At 36.3% G+C, this 21,763-nt stretch overlaps 1 protein-coding gene across 1 annotated transcript; it reads right to left on the bottom strand.

Annotated features, from left to right (window-relative positions):
- Window positions 1–661: 661 nt before the first annotated feature.
- On the bottom strand, window positions 662–21,562 carry ltl (leucine-rich repeat-containing larval translucida). Its single transcript, XM_028315393.1, has 8 exons — window positions 21,231–21,562; window positions 6,379–6,547; window positions 5,673–5,879; window positions 3,107–3,295; window positions 2,656–2,886; window positions 2,363–2,584; window positions 2,008–2,206; window positions 662–1,682 (listed from the first exon to the last, which is right to left on the bottom strand). Exons 1-8 carry the CDS (start codon window positions 21,560–21,562, stop codon window positions 1,243–1,245), a joined length of 1,989 nt encoding a protein of 662 aa, XP_028171194.1. The 3' UTR covers window positions 662–1,242.
- Window positions 21,563–21,763: the final 201 nt, after the last annotated feature.

Genomic DNA, 21,763 nt, shown 5'->3' with positions numbered 1-21,763 from the left:
TCCCGCGACCTTATCCAGGCACCTCCCGCGGCCTTCACCAGATCGTCGGTCCACCTAGTGTGGGGCCTGCCCACACTAAGTAACGTCTTCCAGCTCGTGGTCACCACGTTTTTGTTTATAAAAAGATAAATCCCTATGAATGTAAAGGTAAGGTATTTTTGTTGTGTAAGTAACGTAAATGTACCTATAGTAGGCACCTAATACTTAGTAGCTATACTTTTCGATTTCATGCAAAAATACGATGCATACTTGCTCACATATGTAATAATATAAGCCTATGATTACTTATGTGGAACTTTTTTTGCTTTTCTGCACAAGTCTACGCGCAATCTCGCCGAATAATGACGTAAGCATAAAGCGTAAGGTAGACTTTTTAGTTAAAATTTCGGTTACAATAACTACAAAGTAGGTAGATAGGTACATTCAAATGAACACCTGTATCTAAACTTGGTAAAGTTAAAATTATTTTTATTTGAAACAACAACTACAATTATTTATTTATTTATAATCTTCTTACATGGGCACTAATGTATAATAACCCAAGATCTGCTACTTTAAATAGAACAACTAATACCTATGGCACATCCCTACTAAGGAAATTGAAAGACAGTCCAAAAGAATAATACATATGTAGATTACCGCATCATTAAAAATAATAATGTTCTTACTAAGCAATCGTTTATTATTCTTATGGCATTATCACACGTACTTGACAAACATTTAATAATAACGGGCGTCAGAGAGAGTTAGCTTGTTAGACATATTTTATTAGGTAATGTTAATAGGCGAATATAAATTATCCTACATATCTATCATCTTAACAATAATATCTCAATTTCATATTTTTTTGGATCACTTTCAATAATTTATACAAAGAAAAATTTTACTAGTTATTTAATCTTTGTTTCAATTTTGTTACTATACCATAACGTACTAGATCGGCAACGGCCTCACATTCACGCAGACCGACTGTAAACCCAACAAATTCGACAACTTTAAACGTTTATTTATATCTAATAATCTAAAGGCACATACACATAGCTTGACGTTAAATTATTGTACTGTATTATCTGTTTGATACAATTCAGCGTAAACGGCTTTGTACATCGCAAACCTAGTCGGAATCTATTTTGAGAAAATTCCATGCACCCGGCCGAATCAGAACCGCCCTGCTAGATCGAGGCAGCGTATTTACTAATCACTTCACTCAGTTCGATGGCGTCGGCGTGTGGCGCTTGCGTTTCACTGTGACGACGCGTCCAAGTCGCGCAGGCGCAGGTGGTCGGCCAGCGGGTGGGCGGCGGGCGCGCGCTCGTCCGCCCGCCGCTCGTCGGGCCACTTCACCACCACGTTGGTGCTGGGCGGCAGCGTGACCGGCGGCTCCACCACCACGGGCAGCCCGCCCTCGCGCTCCGGCAGCACGTGCCCGATCAGCGCGCCCACCCGCTGGTACGTGATCGGCAGCGGCTGGCGCTCGACATGCGGCGGCTCCATGCGCGCCACCATGATGACCGGCAGGCCCGGGCTCTCCTTCTGCGGCACGATGTCGTTGAGCGCGCGCATCAGCGCCGGCGCCGACGTCTGCGTGGCGACGCACGTGGACACGCCGCTCACGCGCGCGTTCAGGCTCTCCAGCACAGTCATGAGCTCAAACAGCCGATCGTCGCACAGCACTGGGTTATCTGTAACGCAATACGCTCCGTATCACGTAAATTGCTAATATTACAGCATTTTATTCATTTCATGCTCTGCAATAACGATTTGTTGAAATTTTCAGGAAACATTTCATGATGTAATAAACTTTGGCAGAATTAAATTAATAAAATCATATTTCGCATTGCTCAAAAACATTCTGCGTCACGTAATATTTCGCCTTGGCTAAGCTTAAGCATTTCTAAATAGGTCAAAGTGCATGACACTTTGTTTATTTTACTTCTTATAAGTATGGTACCTATTAAATAAATGCTAAATAAATTAACATATTTGTTGACATTATTACCGACTCACCTTGAAGATAAATCTTCAAAATACTGGGCACTCCGTTTATGGTGCACCTTGACTTTGAAACGAGATCATAATTCACAGATTGTATCTGGTTGTATGAAAGATCAGCCATGCACAGAGATGGCAGGCCATGGAAATCTTTATCCAGCAAAGTAATATTGTTGTGGTGAGCTAATAATTCTTCCAGAGAAGGCAAAAAGGTCTGAAAACACAAAAGAAAACCGATAAGATTCAGCTCAATATGCAAAACATTCGCTTTTGCATCATTTAACACAAAGAAATAACATTAATATTGTTCGCACTAGCTCGCTTAGCGACTTACGGGCTAATTTAAGGGATATTTATCTACAAGACAAACCTTCGACGTTTCTTCTAAAGACGTAATGTGATTATGAGAGACATCAAGCAGTTTTAACTCGTCGAGGCCAATCAAATCATCTGGAGAGATTTGTTGCAGCTGATTGTGGCTCAAGTTTAGTCTCAAAAGACCATGCAAGCCCATCAAAGCCCCTCCTAAACTCATTAAGTAATTATGGTCCAATCTTAATTCCAACACACGGGTCTCAACGTCCACCAAATTCTGAAAATTTAAATTTGATTAGTTTAAAGAACCCATTACAATGATATTGGTCTCCGTGAAACAATACTCACTTCCATACTTCCCGTTATATGAGATATTTTGTTGTGAGACAAGTCTATAACAGATAACCTTTTCAATCCCTTGATTTCTTGTAAGGAAAATTCCGTCAAGAAATTATGGGTCAAATTCAAATATCTCAACGATTTCAAACTTCTCAGCGAACCGTTTAAAGATTTGACTTGATTGTAAGCGATATCTAAGTCCATTAATTTTTCTGCTTCGCTAAATTCGTCTTCAGCCAACTAAAAATATAAAAATTGATTAATTGTACAGTACTACATTATTCTGTGCTTGTACCCTGATTGAGTAGATGTAAGTAAATTAGGTGTGAAACCTAAGAGCAGTGATATTATTAAGCATCTTTAAAGACGATGGTGTTTTTACGTTAAGACATTGTTTATGGCATTACTCTGTAAGTTAAATGCAACCATTGTTTTTCATACATATTATTATGTTACTTACGCTTTCTATTTTGTTAAAAGATAAGCCGATCCTTTGTAAACGTCTAGATTTTTGTAAAGCTCCATCGAGAGACTTGATCTTATTGCCGTAAAAATATAGAGACTCCAGTGATGGCATTTGCTTCATATCTTTTGGCAAGTTTTGCAATTCGTTGTGCGCAGCATGGATAAGTGTAATCTTTTTAGCTTTCTGAAATTAAAATGTCTTAGTACTTAAAAAAGTAATTACACAGATAAAGAACACTCCGGTGTCTGATATAGATTAGTGATAAGAGAGACTACCGTCTCAGAGTTGCTGGTTTCAACTCGTAGAATGATCTCGTAAATAATTCTGAATGTGTGTGTCTGAGATACGAATAATAAATTGAAAACCATAAAAGCTCATCGGATGGGACCATCGTCAATGTTTGTGTAAACATTCATCTCATAGGGACCGAACCCTCGGTTGCATTATACTCCACAACACGTATTCCTACTTGATCTAATAAGGTGGGTGGACCATGGAAGGCCACGCTCCTTTGAAGGCCAACTATCAAAAAGTCGTAGTTATTGACATGAAAATATATCGTCAGTTGCAGGTTCACTTGGGGTAACTGACAAAATACGGTTTTTGAGTTAAATATACAGTTTTTCTTAGTTTTTTCTGCTCTTTCGAATGGTATACGTAAAAAAATTCTAGCTTTAAAAAAAATACAATTACACGGACATTTTCAGGTGTGAACTTTTCAGATTTCCTTCACAATTTTGGTGTAACTGACATTGTTATAATTTTACCAGGTTGAATTGGTGTATCTGTAATAATGTAAAAATTTTGCTACAAAACTTTGCAATTACACTGATTTGCTAAGGTTTATAACATGAAATAAAATAGGAATTTAGAAAGTTTTAAGGCATATTACATTATTATTATACCAGCAGTATCGGTTAAAGAAGTTAAAGTTAGCTCAACAAAAAAAAATTGAAATTGAGCAACTATCCAGCCAACCAGGCGTCACTGCGTGTTGCTAACATTAACCTGTTGTTACTCTGTTACTTTTACTGTTGTAGTACTCATGAAATTAATTCAACATTGCTATAAATAGGTGGGAAATTAAATCCATTTTGTTTTCAGTTTAAGTTGCCCCGTAGAGCTAAATACGGTATTGGTAAGTCAAAGCTTAAAAAAATATTGAAATTATTTAGTTTCACAGTAATACTTTAGTAATTTCAATATTTCTGTCTTAAAAAAATTAAATACACATATTTTCTTGATATTCATGGCTTTTTTAACATTTTTTGATTAACAAAATAAAAGTTACTTCTAATAAAATTTAAAAAAAAATAAAGAAAACGACAAAATGTATTTTTTTTTCGTGAATTCTCTTATTTTTTAATACTTTTACATAAATTATACAGCAACTAAGTAAACAAAACCCAGCAAATACATCAAATTATTTTAATTTGGGCAGTACTTACACCAATTTGACCTATGTTTTTTCCAAAAGTATGGTTTAAAATTGGTGTAACTGTCAAAAGTACAAAAATACATTGGTGTAACTGCAATTTATTTCCTTAACTAAGACATATTAGATAATTCTTTTTATTTTATCTAAAACCGCGTAGAATTCTAAGCATTTATGTAAAAACAGATCCAAAAAAGGTTAAATAGGAAAAAAGTTATGTCCGATTAAAGACGAAAAAAAACTTTAAACGGCTCTACTGAAAAACTGTATTTTGTCAGTTACCCCAAGTGAACCTGCAACTGACGACATATTCCTTCGGCTATACACTAAGATCCATCAAACTTAAGGCCACAGATGCGGCGGCGAGTCGCTCGCGCCGCTATTGTGGCAGTGCGATCTCATGATTCGTGGACTTCGGTCATCGACGTTACAATTGTTATTCGCGCGCACAGCAAAACGTACGTTTTTAGTTAGATAACCTATTATTATTTCATATTTTTTTACTGTGAACTGTCGTATAAGGATATGTTTATGGTACTAAAGAAAAAAATAATAGTTTTGCCTCGATTTAAGTTAAAATATTGGTAGTGTTCCCAGCAAAGCCAATGGTTCCTTACAAGGCCAATATATTCTTAGTTATACGATGGTGTTCAAGTAATGTTCTTTGAGTTTTTTATAAATGATAAAAATATATTGAGCATTTAATGTTTTGCTTAAATGAAAGAGCTTATTATGTAGTTTTAGTAAAAGCGAATATATTAATTGTTACAACTCTATTTTTAAGTTGAACGACTGATGTATAATATTGGCCTTGTTTGGAGCCGTGTTGCTTGCAAGGCCATTTGGAAGAGCTTAACAAAACTTAAGTTTAATGAATACTGATTAAAGCTAGGTTAAAAAAAAAGTGATTTATATGGTACACAATAAAACAAACTATTATTTGATAATTTGTTTTTTTCATTTATCCAGTTAATAAAGGAATAAAAAGCGTTTACTCGTTAGAGTGGCCTTCCATGGTCCACCCACCTTATGTCATCATGATGTACTCCATATCGACGTTACGTTTTCGTTAAGTTGAATGCCATTAGCCAAGCGTACCTATACGAAAGGGCCCGTTTAACTTACAATAGGTAGTTCATTGTCAATAGATTTCAAGTTGTTGGCATTGATGAATATCCACTCAAGGTCGTCCAGATCTCGAAGGGCCCCGTTCAAACTGATGAGTTTGTTGATGCCCAGGTGCACGTGTTTCAGCGCCTTTGGCACGGCGTCTCTTTCAATCTTGGATATCTGATTGTCAGCTACCAACAGATGCTCTAGTTCTTGTATGTCCTGAAATTAAACAAATTTGAGTATTAGCTTCATCCTTAGGTCATTAAATTAGCCTTGACTGCAGGAACACGCTGCTGTAATCTACCAGAGGCAAACGGAGTATTTGAACTAATACGAGTTTATTATCTAGAATTCGGTTATTATTATATTCCATTTGATACCACACGGCCTGGTCAATGGCTAGGTATAAACACATTCTCAACGCTGACCAAAAGGATTGGGGGAAGCATCAGACTGGACGGATCACTCTCAAGTACTATCGAATGAATAAGTAGGCACGATTCACCATAAATATCTTCCAACGTAACTATTGTCTAACCTCAACAGAGATAAATCTCGGTCATCGCTCAGGAATACGACGTAGATGATGTAATTGAAGTAGGTTATTGGTCAGAACTAAGAACGTGTAACGTTAGGTATTTCAATTCTCGAGTTCGCACTTTCTCATAGTCTTGTAGTAACTCTTATAGAAATAATAGAAGAAGTAATGAATTCTTACTCTGAAATCATCTTCGGTCAGCTTCGTGATCTTGTTCCTGCAGAGATCAAGGGTCTTGACGTGCGGCAGGTGGCGGAGGACGTGTCTTGGCAGGTCAGCCAGCGAATTGTCCGCTAAGCTGAAGTAGTCCACGAGATCCAACTTCGTGAACACGCTCTCTTTCAAGTCACTGAAATCAAACACCGAAAAGTCACAACCATATTCTAATAATTCACTGAAAGTAAAGGCAGATAACTTCGAACAAAAATCGTTTTTGTAGATAGCAGGTACAATCAAAGTCTCATATCAGTTGACACCGAGAGCGCAGTCAACCGAAGGGTATAAAAATAATTTCTCAAGACAGATATAACTTTTATCTTTCACGATGTAACACGAGACCCTATTGTATCAAATATTATTTATAGTAGTGTTCTTTTAGTAACATTATATTGTTTTAGTTAGACGATCACTTTAATGATCACCCCATTTACGAAATGTTGTAAAGGCAACGCAAATAAGAACATTTAGATTATATTTAGAGGATTTATCAGAACTTTATGTGAAAGTTTTAAACAATATCTCTCATTTCTTATTCGGTACTCTTACCTCAGTGGATCGTTAGAGTTGTCAGAGACTTTTGACCCGTAAAATAAACATTGATCATCTAACATAAATAAAAATTGCATCAATCTTTTTAGGTGCTAAGTAAATCTACTTTAAATCATCCTTGACCTTATTCCCCTGATATTATAACTTGTTAGGAGGACTAGTACTCTATACCAGCTGAAAGACTACCTTGAACGCTGCAGGGCAACCACACCGCGGGTTTCATTCATGCAATCAATTATGCCATTATGCAGCTCTCAAAGGAGTGGCTCGTAGTAGTATGGATGATTAGGAGTACTTACCTACCCATTCATTACATTCTTGACACTATGTCTGATTCATCAATCAACTTGCCTTCGTGTACTGAACCTGAGTGTCTGACTTAGGGACCGTTGCGTTGGTCAGAGGACCACGGTAGGTCGGGGCCACGTTAGGACTTATTATCGGACTCCAAGCCGTTGCTAGTGCATTGCATATAAGCAAATTAGTACTGCCCACTAGGCAAATTGTCAATGTTTCATTGACTAACAGTGGTAGGTACTTATAAATTTTAATTAAACTAAGCGCCACCGTGCCACGGATAGTAGTTCAAAAGAATATTTGAAATAGTTATGAACTTTTATCAGAATTCAAATTTAAATTTTCAAATTTAATTTGTTACATGAAATACGATCAAATTGGGTACAGTAAAATAATGGTCGAAATATTCAGTTCTTCAGTCTCCGGTCTGCACTTATTATAAAGGACGTAGCACACCAATCACCCGGAAAGGGGTTGACAGAGCGCGAAAGCCGATGACAGCTCGCGAAAGACGATACGATGTTGATCCCTTTCCGAGTCTACTATAATAGGTAATATGAGCTTAAAACGATATTAAAAAAAATAGATTCAACCTCAGTCATATTTGTCAGTGATTGCTGAATTAATATTGAAAGTTGCTTATACTTTTGAGCTTTTTCGTTGTTGTTTCGTTTATTACTCTCGGGTAGATCACGAGGCGCACTTTAGAAGTAGAACCCGTCACGTGAACAACAAAAACTTTTCTCCATCCTGAAAGTCAGACCAACCCCGAAACGTGACTCCTTTGTAACTGAAATAGCATGAAAAAAGTTGTTTGGAACTCTTTCAGCCGGGAATTTTATTCGGCTTCCCATATTTCAACAGAAGTACACGTGTAAGTAAAGTTTTCCTTTTTAGTCCAGTCATTTGGTAGGCTTCCGGGAGTTTTGAAAATTGGTATATAGATTTCGATGTGCTCTTTCCGATTTTCAACTTTGCGACCTTCTATCGTTGCCGCGGGCGCCGACATACCTATTGGAAAAACTAAGCCTTATAGAAGATTTTGTTAAATATATTCTTCTCTATTCATATATCGATANAGGTATCGATATGATAAAAAGGATATAGGAGAAAAATAAACTAGAGAAAATTTTCTATATTTGATGCTCTAACAATTTTTTTGAGAAATCAATAGTTTAGGCGTAAGATCGCCGCAAAGTAACTATACTTCAGTATACATTATTATTCATTAAAATTAAAGACATCATTTCGAGGTATTTTTGACCCCCTCACAAATTAAAACTAAAGTAGAGAAAATTAGCCAAGTGCGTGTCGTGCCACGCGCAGTGTGGGGTTCCATAGTTGTCCGTCGTTAACATAATATATTTCAGCAGCAAGCAATTACTTCATCTAAAGTCACTTTTAATATTTTCTTATAAGGATTTTTTATTAGTTAAGAAATTTTATAATAAATGAGTTAAATTACTATTACTCTTAAACTACTGATCTATTATAACCGTTAGAGTTTTCCTTGAAAATTCATGAAAAGCAGTTTTATTATGAATTTTTCCAGATTTTTCAAGCCAACAGTTTAGTTTTAGAGGGGGGGACACCCTACTCGAACAAAATGTTTACTTTAAATTTTAATAATTTGCAAACGGAACTCTAAATCGAAAAATAGTCTTAGAAATCCCTAAGCCATTTTAAAAGACCTATCCAACGATACCCCACACGATGGGGTAGAAGATTTAAAAAAATCATTACCACTTAACATAATTATGTAGGGGAGCAACCCGAGCAACCCTAAAAAAATTTTTTTAAATTTATTTTACCGTTTGGTCGACGTGATTAATATACCTACATACTTCCACAAAATTACAGCTCTCTAGTGCCAATAGTTTCCAAGCAAAACCTAGGATTGGGTAAAAAATATCGATATATCAAAATATCGATATTTTTTCAGAAAAATATCGATATAAATTAGCGATATTTTTCCGGCGATATATCAATTTTCGATATTTATTTTCAGATATCAAAATCGATATATTTTAATATTTTTAAAGCTCTGCTGTCTGCTCATGCGAAACATCATTTATGTTTTTGACCAATCCGATTTCTTATATTTAGTAAATATGCAGTAAGCTGTATGGGTTTAGTTTCTTTGCTTCAAACACAAACAAAAATTACGCTCTATGACTTGCTTGTGATGTGAGACAAAGAGTGCTCCTGAGCCCCGATTACGGTAATTTTTAACGTCTCCAATCTTCGATTGGTCGTTCAACAGCGTACGTCAGCTGTTTTGACCAATCGTATCGCAGAATCGATGAAGCGCGTCTGGATTGGAAACGTTAAAAGTTACCGTAATCGGGGCTCTGATGTCAATATCAGACAAATACTGGTTTGAATAATGTTTTTTTTGTCAATGTTTAATTGCTCATTCGAAAAAATAAATTGAAATATTACAACTTGAGTTGAAACAGCGACATGTGTTTTCTTTAAAATTTAGATAATTTTGGCCATTTTTATAAATAATTGCAAATTGGGCAAAAAATATCGATATATCGAAATATCGATATTTCTTGGGCGATATATATGGATATATTTGAAAAATATCGATACGATAAATATCGATATTTTTTTTCCGTTTGCCCATCCCTAGCAAAACCTCTGACAGACAGACATATCGAAACTATAAGGGTTCCTTGTCAGGACTACAGAACCCTAAAAAATAATGCGAAAAATGTTGCGGAAACGGGAAATAATATTCAAACTATTTTCACGTGTACAAAGTTGTGGTAGTACTTATTATTATTCTGTGGTTGTGGGCGCAGCTAGTACATGAATAAAACTATAAGTAGGTAGGTAAGTAATAAAGTTAATAGCCATGTTATACCACCAGCCACCGGTAATAAGAAGTGTTTAAAAGCCCTTACTCATTCGGTATCATTGCCTAACTTTAAAATTTATTTAAACTGTTGTCTCACTGATGATTAAAACAAAAAATAATTATAAATTAAACGGTTGTCCGTAAAAACCGATAAGTCACTGTAGAAACAGTTACACAAGTGGAGAAATAAAATTGTCAAGATAAGTGATAAAGCTCTCAGTGTGGTGTGTAATGTAATTAATTAATTAACGAGAATTAAGCATGCCATGTTTTACATTCATTTACCAAATTATATAACGGCATCTTCTGGATGATGCACCAAATATTATTAGCAAATCAAATTAGTAACTTTGAAAACAATAATATGTTTTCGTTCAATACGTTTGTCTGAGATTTATATTATACGAAATTAGGCCCATAGTGTGTTTTAGGAATTCGTTCATCCAATTAAAATGACTGAACCCAATAGATAAGACGATCTACATGCAGATGTCTGGAAAGGAATTAGATACTGAAGATTAATTAACTAATTAATTAGTTTGTAAATGCACATTATTGATCCAAAGTGACCCAAAGAAGATAGTAAGGAAATGTGTGAAATTCACTTAAGTTCTGATTCCAATTTTTAACGAATCTCAGCGTAATTTGAGAGTTAAAAAATGTTGGAATATTTGCCTAGATGTTGTGAAGAAGTCTTAATATTTGGTAAATTAGCTGTGTCCGCGACTTCGTACCTACGCGTTGAATATTTCCGTTTTTCCAACATTTTTCTTTACTGCTCCGTCCCTATTGGCTGTAGGGTGATGTTATATAGCCTTTAAAGCCTTCCCCGATAAATGGGTTCTCCAACACAAAAATATTTTTTTAAATCGGACCAGTAATTCCTGATATTAGCATTAAATAAACAAACTCTCAGCTTTATAATATTGATAGGTATAGATAATTATGTATACGAGTAGGTATTTGTCGATCGGTCGTCGGGATTAACCTGACTTTTGCAGGAAGAGCGCCTAATAAGCGCTGGAGCCAAAGATCCTGGATAAACAAGAGAGAGGACCATAATCCTGCACTTCTGACAGGCGTTACATCTATGAACTGTGTTAGAGGCTTGTAGACTGACGTCATTTAAGCCCTTACGAATGAAACAGTTTAGATTTTAAACATGGAAGGTCTCTACGGTTGTAATCTCGGGGTGAACTTTCTTTCTGCGGTAGTAAAACAGTGAAGAAACTTACAACAGTAACTTAGTTTCCGCATGGGACAATATTTCGAATGCAACAAGTACGGCGTGGTGCACGTCTTATAAGTGAGTGTGACGCCAGTTTAGTAAACACTAATGTGAGGTCAACGTTCCGGGGTTATCAGAGTAAGGGCGGGCGGAGGCGCCGAACGGCGCGCGGCGCTCATCGCTCGTCTACATCTATCCAGCTGTACCCAGAATTCTAAGTAATATACTAATATACTACTAAACAAGTCACAAGACGGGTCTGCATTGGTCTCCGTCTCACTTCAAATCGCGTAAACAAATGCGCACCTACTTAATAAATTACGACGTTTTATCAGTTACCATGCTCAAGTGTTTTTCGTCAAACCTACAACTTTCGCTTCTGCTATTCTAGCTCGCTCGGAATGGACTAAAGGCTCTTTTAAATTAGCTATTGAGACGGACGGTTGTTGTCCGTTTGTAGGACCGCAAACGGAAAATTGTATGATAATTAAGTTGGAATAAATTGACAAGCTACTTACCTACCAACAGTAAGTGTGCAGACTTGCATACGCACGACAACCATCTGGCTTAAAACGTATAATTTGAAAGAGCTCTATGAGTTTGGGATAGCAATCACATCCTTTTGTGAATAATATTTCACTTCAGGATAATCTGTCTAACGCCATAACATTCGAGTCTACGACAATTTATGTTACATAATAAAATTGTGCTCATCAAACGACAAACTCTTTACGTAAAAATCGTGAAAACAAATGCTTCATACATTTATATCGTTAAGTAGTAAGACAAGGGCAAAGGTGAAAGATTTTTGATAACAATGTTGCATACAAAAATATGTTGTTCGAGAAGTAATTACATTCTCAGCCGCATATGACACACCTTGAATTCATAAACCTTGGCCAAAGGGTAATTGACTCTAGATAGCTGGAGCACTCGTACTTACTGCAACCTATTTATAGTTATAAAACGTCATTACCTGAAATAATTAAACAGAACAGATTCAGACAGAACTTAGATTGGCATTTCGATAGAAAACAGAAATGTGAGTTTGGTCTATAATAGCAAGACTAAGATAGTCGTAATTAAAAAAGTGTATTTTTCTCTTTTCTACATGGTACTTAAATTTTATCTTAAATACGTCATAAGTATATGTCTATTGTTTACTCGTATGAGGGACTGTTTTGTCACCGTATCCTACTAATATTATAAATGCGAAAGTTTGCTGCTCTTTCACGCAAAAACTACTGAACGCATTTTGATGAAAGTTTACAGTTTTTTTGTTTATAACCCAGAATAACATATAGGCTATAATTTATGACGATCTGTGACAAAAGAAATTTCACGCGGGTGAAGCCGCGGGCAAAAGCTAGTACTTAGATAATATAAGTTGTCGTTCCAACAGAAAGTAAAAGTATGTCGCTTGTTATATTAAAAACATAAGAAGTCGGTACAGGCGTCCCCAGTCGCGTCGCGTCGTGAGGCCGAACGGGCATAATTGACATGCTCACCACAGGCCAAAGGGTAATTAAATTACAAAACGGGACCAGCAAATACAATTCAACGGAGAGTGCTAGGCTCGTCCTGTCGGCACTGCTCATCAACTTGACGAGCAATCTTAGCTTTCATAAACATAACAATTTATACCTAGATTACCTCAAAAATAAACTTACTTAATAACATGCATATTATACTAGGCACAACAATCATTGATCCTCAATTGGCATAACGTGTTATTGGAACGGTAATTCGTGAATACCCAAATAATACATGTACATGACTAAAGGGACCTCGCCCGGTGAAATTCAGGCATTAATTCATAAAATAAATGGCTAAGCTTAAAATATATTAATGGTGATTTTGAATCAGAATGTCAGGCTGGTACTTTATGGCGTATTCAATAGGTACTCAATAAGTACATTACCCAAATACAGATTCAAGCCTACGATTGGTCGAATAGGTAACAATATTTAGAAAAGTATTTCTTTAGCATAAAATTACACTTGAGTGGATATTTGTCTTACTATAGGGCTTTAAGTTCACGTGGACGACAGACCACGTGGCACTGGGAGTTAGGAAACAACTTGAAAGTTGTACAAGTAGAAAGAATAACGCAAATTCAAAAAATAGAAATCAGGAAAATTAGGATAAATAAAAAATTGCCTTTTGTATTTGGTGGCCAAACAGTTGACGTTCAAAGCTAAAATTTAGATTCCTTACATCAAGGTGTACCTATCTAAATCATAGGAGATAGAGTTAAATTTGTGATTTATCCTTAACTATCACCTATGGTTGGTTTTTAATTTTTTTCTAACCTTTCCTTTAATGAAATGAAGTTAAGAACTAGGTTTGCCAATATTGGTGGGAAGTGGGGATGCATACGTTTGAAAGTGCTCGTCGCGGGAGGTGCGATTTATTTGATGTCGAGTGTTTTTACTTTTTAATGATGATGTTGAAGGTCCAATTGCTGCTCTCAAAATCATAATTCAAACCCAAAAAAGCATAACGGCAAGAACATTTTTTAGGAAAATGTATTCTGCAGAATGTCTGTAATAGAGAATCGGGACTATCATCTGCTGAAATGAACAAGGGGTTCCTAGCTCTACATAATAAGTTAAGGCTCTAAAGTTTGCCCGCTTATTGTTGCTAAACTATTATAGAGAGTTAAAGGGAATAAAGTAATTTTTACAACGTTATTAAAATTTCTTAGCGAATAGAGTCACTTCAAGGACATTGTCAGAAACCGCCTAAAAAACCGCCAAAAAACATTAACCCATCATAATTATTTTCTATTTTTTTAATACATTAAGCACCCTTTCGTTCTAATGGACACTTAAGCATTGAAAAATTAAATAAATAAGTCTTTTAACGTTTATTCTATAATACTATTACAACTTCCGGACGTTTTGGTACGTGGCATGGTCTAAAACCTATCAAGTTCCNAAACGACATATTATAAAATCGCTGTGATTTAATATTCTTAATCATTAATTTTATGGCAAGTGTCCATCAGGAATCATTGTTCTTACACACAGAATCGTATTATTTCGCTTTCGGGTAGTAATATGTCAAAATTGTTGGTTCTTAGGCGAACAATGTATGGAGAACGAACATTGTCCTTTAAATAAACAACTTGAAAAAATCGAAAGAAATGTCAATCCAAAAAAAATTTTAGCTGCACGTCTCTGTCACAAGCAAAAATAATAAGCGTGCTAACTACTTCATGCCCAACATGCATAGATGACTGAAAGGGTTGAGAAGAGATGAAAGCCATGTGAGAAAAAGAATAAGATTGAAAGATAATAATGTCAAGTATGAATTATTATTACTTATTGGTAAATTTGGATCGAGAGACGGACAAATAGTTGAGTTGGAGCTTGCTCAGATAATGTGCGGTTCCAGCACACATTGTCCAATGAATGCGACGAGCAAACAAATGATTACTGCCAGACATAGCCTACATTTTTGACATACCTACTGTTATCGAAATTAGCCCGGTAAAATTCGGTGTATACAAACAGATATTAGTTTTACACGACAGAACCCTATTATCAGTAACACTGTTACTTTGAACTCAAAACTATTTAGTCACCACAGCCCTGATAAACAAGATACCAATCGTCCGGTCCCACATAATATGAACTCCAAAGTGCGAAACCGTTTAAGATGCCCAGTTAATTACTTTTCTCCTGACGTTCAATGAAACAATGATAATGTAATTACTTTGTAACTTGTTATTCAAATGATATTTTTATTGTGGTCGTATCGTAAATAAAATCAGAAAGAACGTACGTTGAATAGTAACGCAAAATGTTTGTATTTAGATAGGTACAAGCAATTTACGAGTAGTTTATGGAATATCAAAACCGCTGTCGCAGTACGGTTCCCGAATATAATGTACTACATCATTTTAATGTTCATTTAGCGATTGCAATAACAAGAAATGATTTGATATAACGAGAGACTGTTTATATTGCAATATACGAGTAGTTCTGAGAAGTGGAGTCGAATGTAAATGAGTTCAAATGTTGTATGAACATTATTGTTTGTGACAGAATTTGGATAATAATGTAATGAGTGTGAATAATAATAATGAAGAATCTTTTGTTTTACTGAAAATATTCCTGGAAAATTAAATTTATGCGACGAGCACAGTTGAGGGAACTTTTTAGTTAAATAATAATTAAAAAGAACGTCTTTAAACCTTTCAGTTCCTTGCTGGTCATTTTATTAATATCTTCTTTAAGTAAATATTGCAGTCAAGAAATAAAGCTCTTTTTATGCACACTTTATTATTTACACACAGAACATGTTTTACACATGCTTTACACAAGTGTCTAATATTTTACTTTAACTTGAAATTAGACTTATATTTATTCTGGGTAGTGTAGGTACAATCGTTGATTGCAGTAGGTAATGAAAGGGAGAAATAACTATATTCCTTTGACTACAACAAAACTAAAGAATTAGCAAACTTTCAACCAATAGCAAAGTCCCCAATGAATATCGGTCTGTTTTTCACCATAAATTCATTTTATGTACGTTTCATTCACGTATCAGTAAAAAGTTATTGAGTATCTTATATTACTTTGAACCAAATATTTTTGCCAAACGTCTTCACAAAGGTTCTTATACTTTTATCAAACGTACTTCCTGGGAGTAAAGAAAGCTTCTTTATTTAATTTGAAAACAAATGTATACAATAAGGTCTCTGTGACCACCTACAATGGAATCCTCACAGTTTGAGAAGGAAATTATGTAAATATTTTCTCATCTCACTATAACATAACAGTCACTATACAAATACACGTATGTATGTATCTTAAATAGTTAATGATTAAATAAATATTTTGTTCATAAAGATTGATAACTTATTTAATCAAATGTTAAAAACTAATACTTGTCATTACTTATTTAAAGCTTTGCTTGGTCTACAAAGCTTTTAAAAGTACCTTTTGCATCTACTTGTCTTGTGCCGAAAAATACAAGAACTTCAACAAATAAAGATATGAATAGTAAATAATATCAACCAAACCTCATATTCCCATTTAATCTATAAAATTTATCGGTAATTTTATATGCAAAGTAACTATCCAAAAGATTACGTCATGTCTGAAAAGTTTGACGTCATAACGTCTGAAAGATTAAACAATCTCGCAAACGCGCAAGCGGCCGCCTAAAGGTTCGGTCAAACCAACGCGATCACACGCGATCATCAACCAACCGGCGTGCAGCGATGGCGATCAGACTTAAATGCATTGATCGCCATCGCTGCAAACCGGCTGATCACGTGTGATCGCATTGGTTTGACTGAACCTTAAAGTATTATATCGTGGAAAGCCCTTAAAATTGGGCGTCTCCTATGCCCGTTTTCACCATCGATTCCTAATTTTTAAGTGACCCCTATGAAAACAAATTTCCTGTTAAGTGTTCCTGTTAAAAATTAGGGTTTGATGGTAAAAACGGGCATTACTCACTTTTCATGTTTTAATACAATAAAGGTTTTTAGACAGTTTTTCCAAGAAAACAATGTTTTTAGACCAGTCAGACCCCATTTTAAGGCGGCCATTTGCGCCTGGGCGATATTGTAATATTGTATACAGGGTGGAAACGATAAGTGATCTCACTCGTTTATTTCTAAACTATACAAGATATCAAAAAACTGGATAGGTTTACCTACTGATTCTGAAAGTGCTTCACGAGCTCTAGAAATCGGTACCTATCAATAATATTAGGTTACAGAAAAAATTAGATCCATCCGAAAAATCGCTGTTTCCCTCTCCATACATAAGGACGCCTTTTCGAAAAATATTAGAAGTTTAGAAGTGATGATTTTTTTTATTAAGTAATAAACTCGTAAATTACATCCTTATTTAAAATTATTTTGCAAAACATTGCTGTCAAGCTGTACTTGTTATGGTGAAGAGATGAGTGCCATGTGGCTCACCTCGTCGCTTGCCTCTCTAACTGACGTAACTGACATTTAGCAAAATTTTCAGGCGATTAGACAGAACGATTCGTCTTGCAAAATTGATTAAGATGGTGTAGATATCTCAGTTTCGATAAAAATGTCAGATACGTCAGTTAGAGAGGCAAGCGACGACCAGTGTGTGGTCAAATGTATGGAATCTGGAAATTGAATTTTCGGATAGATCCAATTTATTCTGTAACCTATTATTGATACCGTTTCATAGAGCTTTCCACCCTGTAGAAAGGTACCTTGCGAAAATAATTAGATTCATATTTCGTTAGACGTCACATGCCCTCTAGACATTATTTACATAAGTACGAGTATGAATAGTATGTAGGTTGCTATAGATTTGTAGATGCTTGACGTGTATATTGGTGTAAGGTCGAACTCTATTACAGGGTGGAAACGATAAGTGATTGCCCTCAATTATTCTAAACTACTTATACAAGATTAGCTGACCTGGCGAGCTTCGTACCGCCAGTAAATTTAAATAACTCAAAGCTGACTGACTGACTGACTAACTGACATAGTGATCTATCAACGCACAGCTCAAACCAATGGACGGATCAGGTTGAAATTTGGCATGCAGGTAGATGTTATGACGTAGGCATCCGCTAAGAAAGGATTTTACGAAACTAAGGGGGTAATACGGGATCCACGCGTACGAAGTCGCGGGAGGCCGCTAGTATTCTATTCTATATAGCCTATGTTCATCGGGGATAAGTAATGTAGGATTCTTAGGTGAAAAAAATTCTCATATCGGTAAAGTAGTTTCGGAGCCTATTCAATTCCAACAATCAAATCTTTCCTCTTTTAATATTAGGGTAGATATCGAAAAACTGTTTACTGATCCTGAAAGTGCTTCACGAGCTCTATCAAACGGTATCAATAATAGATTACAGAGTAAACTGGATCAATCCAAAACTTCAATATTTCCAGTACANACAAGGGTACTATTCGACAAGGCCTCACATACGAGCGAACATTGACTCACGCACGCGTATTCTTGTGTATGATGGAAAAAAATAAAGAAAATGGTGTACTAAATACTGTGCAGTATTTAACTGCCTAAATAATAATAAAAACACAGAATGTACTTTTTTAAGTTGCCTCAAGACACTGAGAGGTAAATAAGTAGTTAATATTATTCATGATAATTCATGCTAAATCATGTATTTCCTCCGCCATTTTCTGCAGATTGGCACCTCACGTCACATCATTTTACCGAAGTCAGCCCTATAGCTTCGGCGCAGTACCGATCACTGACGTTTGTCAACAAAACTTCTGACAAACTTGCTTGACTCTTGAGACAAGCTAAATTACACCATATTGTTAATGACATTGAGCATACATTTTTTTAAATACCTTCGCGAAGTAATACTTCTTTACGTAGTACTTATTATTATTCTGTGACTATACTAGAACTGTAGAGCAAACTTTGATAAGTACTGCTGTAAAGATCTAATGTGATTGTCATTTATTTCAGCAAACTTAAACGATTGTTCAAGAGTTAAGGTTAGAGAAAAGTGTGACGGGATTAAGAAAATTTGCTTGTAGAAGCGACATAGCTCAATGGCTGTCGGTTGCGGACTGACCGAATAGAATCGAAATCCGAGGAATTATTATTATTATTTAAAACTTATATGCACATAGAACGGTGTACATAAGGCGGACTTAATGCCTTTCGGCATTTTCTGCCAGTCAACCTTAGGGCCAAACTGAGAATAAAGTAGGCGGTATAGAATTAATACGAATTTAGAAAAAAAAAATAATTACATAAATAACATATGAATACATACATAGACATATACATATATAATAATAGGATGGATGACAAAGGGAGAAAAAAAAAAGAGAGAAGGAAAAAAAAGGGGAAAAAAATGAAGGAATGTGGGTTCGAATCAAACCCCGTGGTTCTCTAGACTATTTACCTATTTATTTTAATTTAAACTGGTACATAAGGCGAACTTATTGCCATAAATACATTCTCTATTGTGGTGAACTCACTCGTAATACAAGTATTAATATGTAGGTATGGTTTTGCAATAAATATTGAGTATTGAATATACCTAAAGTATGTAAAAGAAGCTTACGAAATTAATGAAATATCGGTGTAAACTTATAGAAACTTATTTACTGGTTTTGGGTTCCTAATAATATAATATACTTGGCTCTACAATAAATTACTTGTCCGCTCGATACATCCCTCACTAACACGGAAGGAGAAGAAAACTTACACCTTTTAATCAGAGTTGCGTAGCTGATAGTCAATGGGAATAACTTCAATTAATTTTAAGACTTCAATTAAAGAGTATAGCAAGAATCATTCTAGAGATGTAGGTAACAGCATTATAATATGCTACCGATGCATTAAAATATTACTCGTAATCAACTGTTCTGACATGATCAAGTCTGAACTGGTTATCAGCAGAAGGACGAAAATCGCTGGGAAGACCCTGAGAGAGAACAAGATAACCTCTGCTGGCACATCAATAGTGATGAAACTTTCCACATAGCACGCTTTTTAAAGGAAAACGTTAATAATGTTCTGTTGCTGCATTGGAGAGATAGACAGTAATATTCTGTTTGCACAACAATTAACTTCAAATAAGCTAACGGTCACAACAACCCGCACGTCACTCATTAAAAACAATCTCATAACTACGCCAATATGAGAGTTCAAGATTATCTTCCACTCACTCCTGAATAAAGTTGAAATGTAAGAATACCGATGTAAAAGTGATAGTACATTAGTGATAGATAAATTACGAGCAACAAGTCCACAAATACAAATATTATTCATTACAAACAATGGCCTCTGTAATTTGTTAGTACACCATTAATGGGTAAATATAGTGAATACGACACGACCAATATGATATCATTCAATTTTATACTGCTTTAGAAGCGACCTGCGATAACCCGGGCAAACTATCGACGCTTTGCGCCTCGTCTCCTAGATGCTATACCCACTCGTTTTGTCGAGTTCATCAACAAAATATTACTATTTAACTCTATTTTACGTGACTCTATTTTTTAAACGACTTATCCATGCAATATTACGTCATAAGAACTGTTAAACCCCAGTCAATAATAAAAAAAAAATACAATTATCTCATGATACTCGTAGGTATTTAGCCCAGGTCTATCACTGGGTATATTCCACCTAGATACTCTTGGAAATGAAATCTTGCGTTTGGGGAAATTGTATAATTCAATTTTTCCGTAGTAACAATTAGGGTGACTTTAAAATCCTCAAAGATCAATTGAATGGTCAATAAGGGTCGAGTTCACAGGTCAGGGGCAACCCAATTGCTGCCTACTGAGACAGATCCTAAATATAAAAAATCATTTAGCAGTTTATTTATACTTGCCAACGATAAACAGCAATGTAAAACTCTACATAAGGGGAACGTGGACTCGTGTCCACGTTTCTTATGTTTGCGCTTACATTGAATGTATCTATGTGACACTGATAAGCATTATTTCAATAATAAACCCATTCCGAAGGGAAATTTACTGAGGAATGCTTGTGAACATCTCTCGGCCTGATAGGCTTGAACTGTATGTACAGACTCTGGCATATGCGTATTTCGAATTTTGTCTATGGGAAGCCGGTAGCCCTGGTGAGGGTCCGCCCACTCTTTCGATAATGACCCGATCCTCATCACTGTTGTACTCCTCTTATCACAAACTTGTTGTTTTCTCATTCAACTTACACATTGTTTAGATGTTTTATGGTCACAGTTCGCTAGCGCTGTATTCATAAACTAAACTAACACGAAAAATGCTTATACATCGCCGAACGCGGGTAGTTTGGACGACACTCATAACGAATACGTCACAAGGAACAAGCGTGAAGTCCGTATCCAGTTTTCAACGTATTAAGCTGCTTAGAAACTTGCCTTAAGTTGTCGAAATTCAGTTTGAGTCTCGTGATAGAGAGGCCGAGTTCTCGGAAGCTGTGTTCAGTGAAGTCTGGTAGGTTCGAGTAGGAGATGTCTAATCCAATCTTGGTCTCCGGGCTGAACTTGTTGGTGAGGGCTCTCGCGATGTCTTCGTAGGCGCTGATACGCTGACAGACGACTAGGATGGCGCCGGTGCCCTTGTCCTCTCTGCGGCAGGTGCAGGGCGAGATTTCTCTGCGCATGGCGCAGTGGAAGCTGGCGCCAGCGCCGATCTGGCCGGCCAGCGCGCACAGGAGCGCGGCGGCGAGCGCGTGCGGTTGCGCGAGCATCGTGTGTGCCGGGCGGGGCTGGTCGCGGTACTGCGCGGGCGCTCGGCGCGCAGCCTCGCCGGGACGCCGAGCACCCCGCGCGGGCGCGCCGGCCACCACCCACCCATCTGCACTCTGCACTTTCTGCTGACACTTCCAGCCCACGTGCATCTTAATCAGTTGCGAATTAAAGTTTGTTCAATTATCAACATTATAACAAGC

Source organism: Ostrinia furnacalis, unplaced genomic scaffold, assembly GCF_004193835.3.
Source record: "Ostrinia furnacalis isolate ACB-3 unplaced genomic scaffold, ASM419383v2 OfSCF5107, whole genome shotgun sequence".
NCBI classification, from domain to species: Eukaryota; Metazoa; Arthropoda; class Insecta; order Lepidoptera; family Crambidae; genus Ostrinia; species Ostrinia furnacalis.
Note: the sequence above shows the minus strand (reverse complement) of the source record. Positions and strands in the feature narration are given on the sequence as shown.

Excerpts from the sequence above, each read along its gene's own strand:
- ltl (XM_028315393.1), bottom strand. The coding sequence starts at position 21,562 with ATGCTCGCGCAACCGCACGCGCTCGCCGCCGCGCTCCTGTGCGCGCTG. Across the intron at positions 3,296-5,672 it reads TTGACAATGAACTACCTATT|AAAGCTAAAAAGATTACACT; the intron begins GTAAGTTAAACG and ends TTTTAATTTCAG. Across the intron at positions 1,683-2,007 it reads TTTGAAGATTTATCTTCAAG|ATAACCCAGTGCTGTGCGAC; the intron begins GTGAGTCGGTAA and ends ATTGCGTTACAG.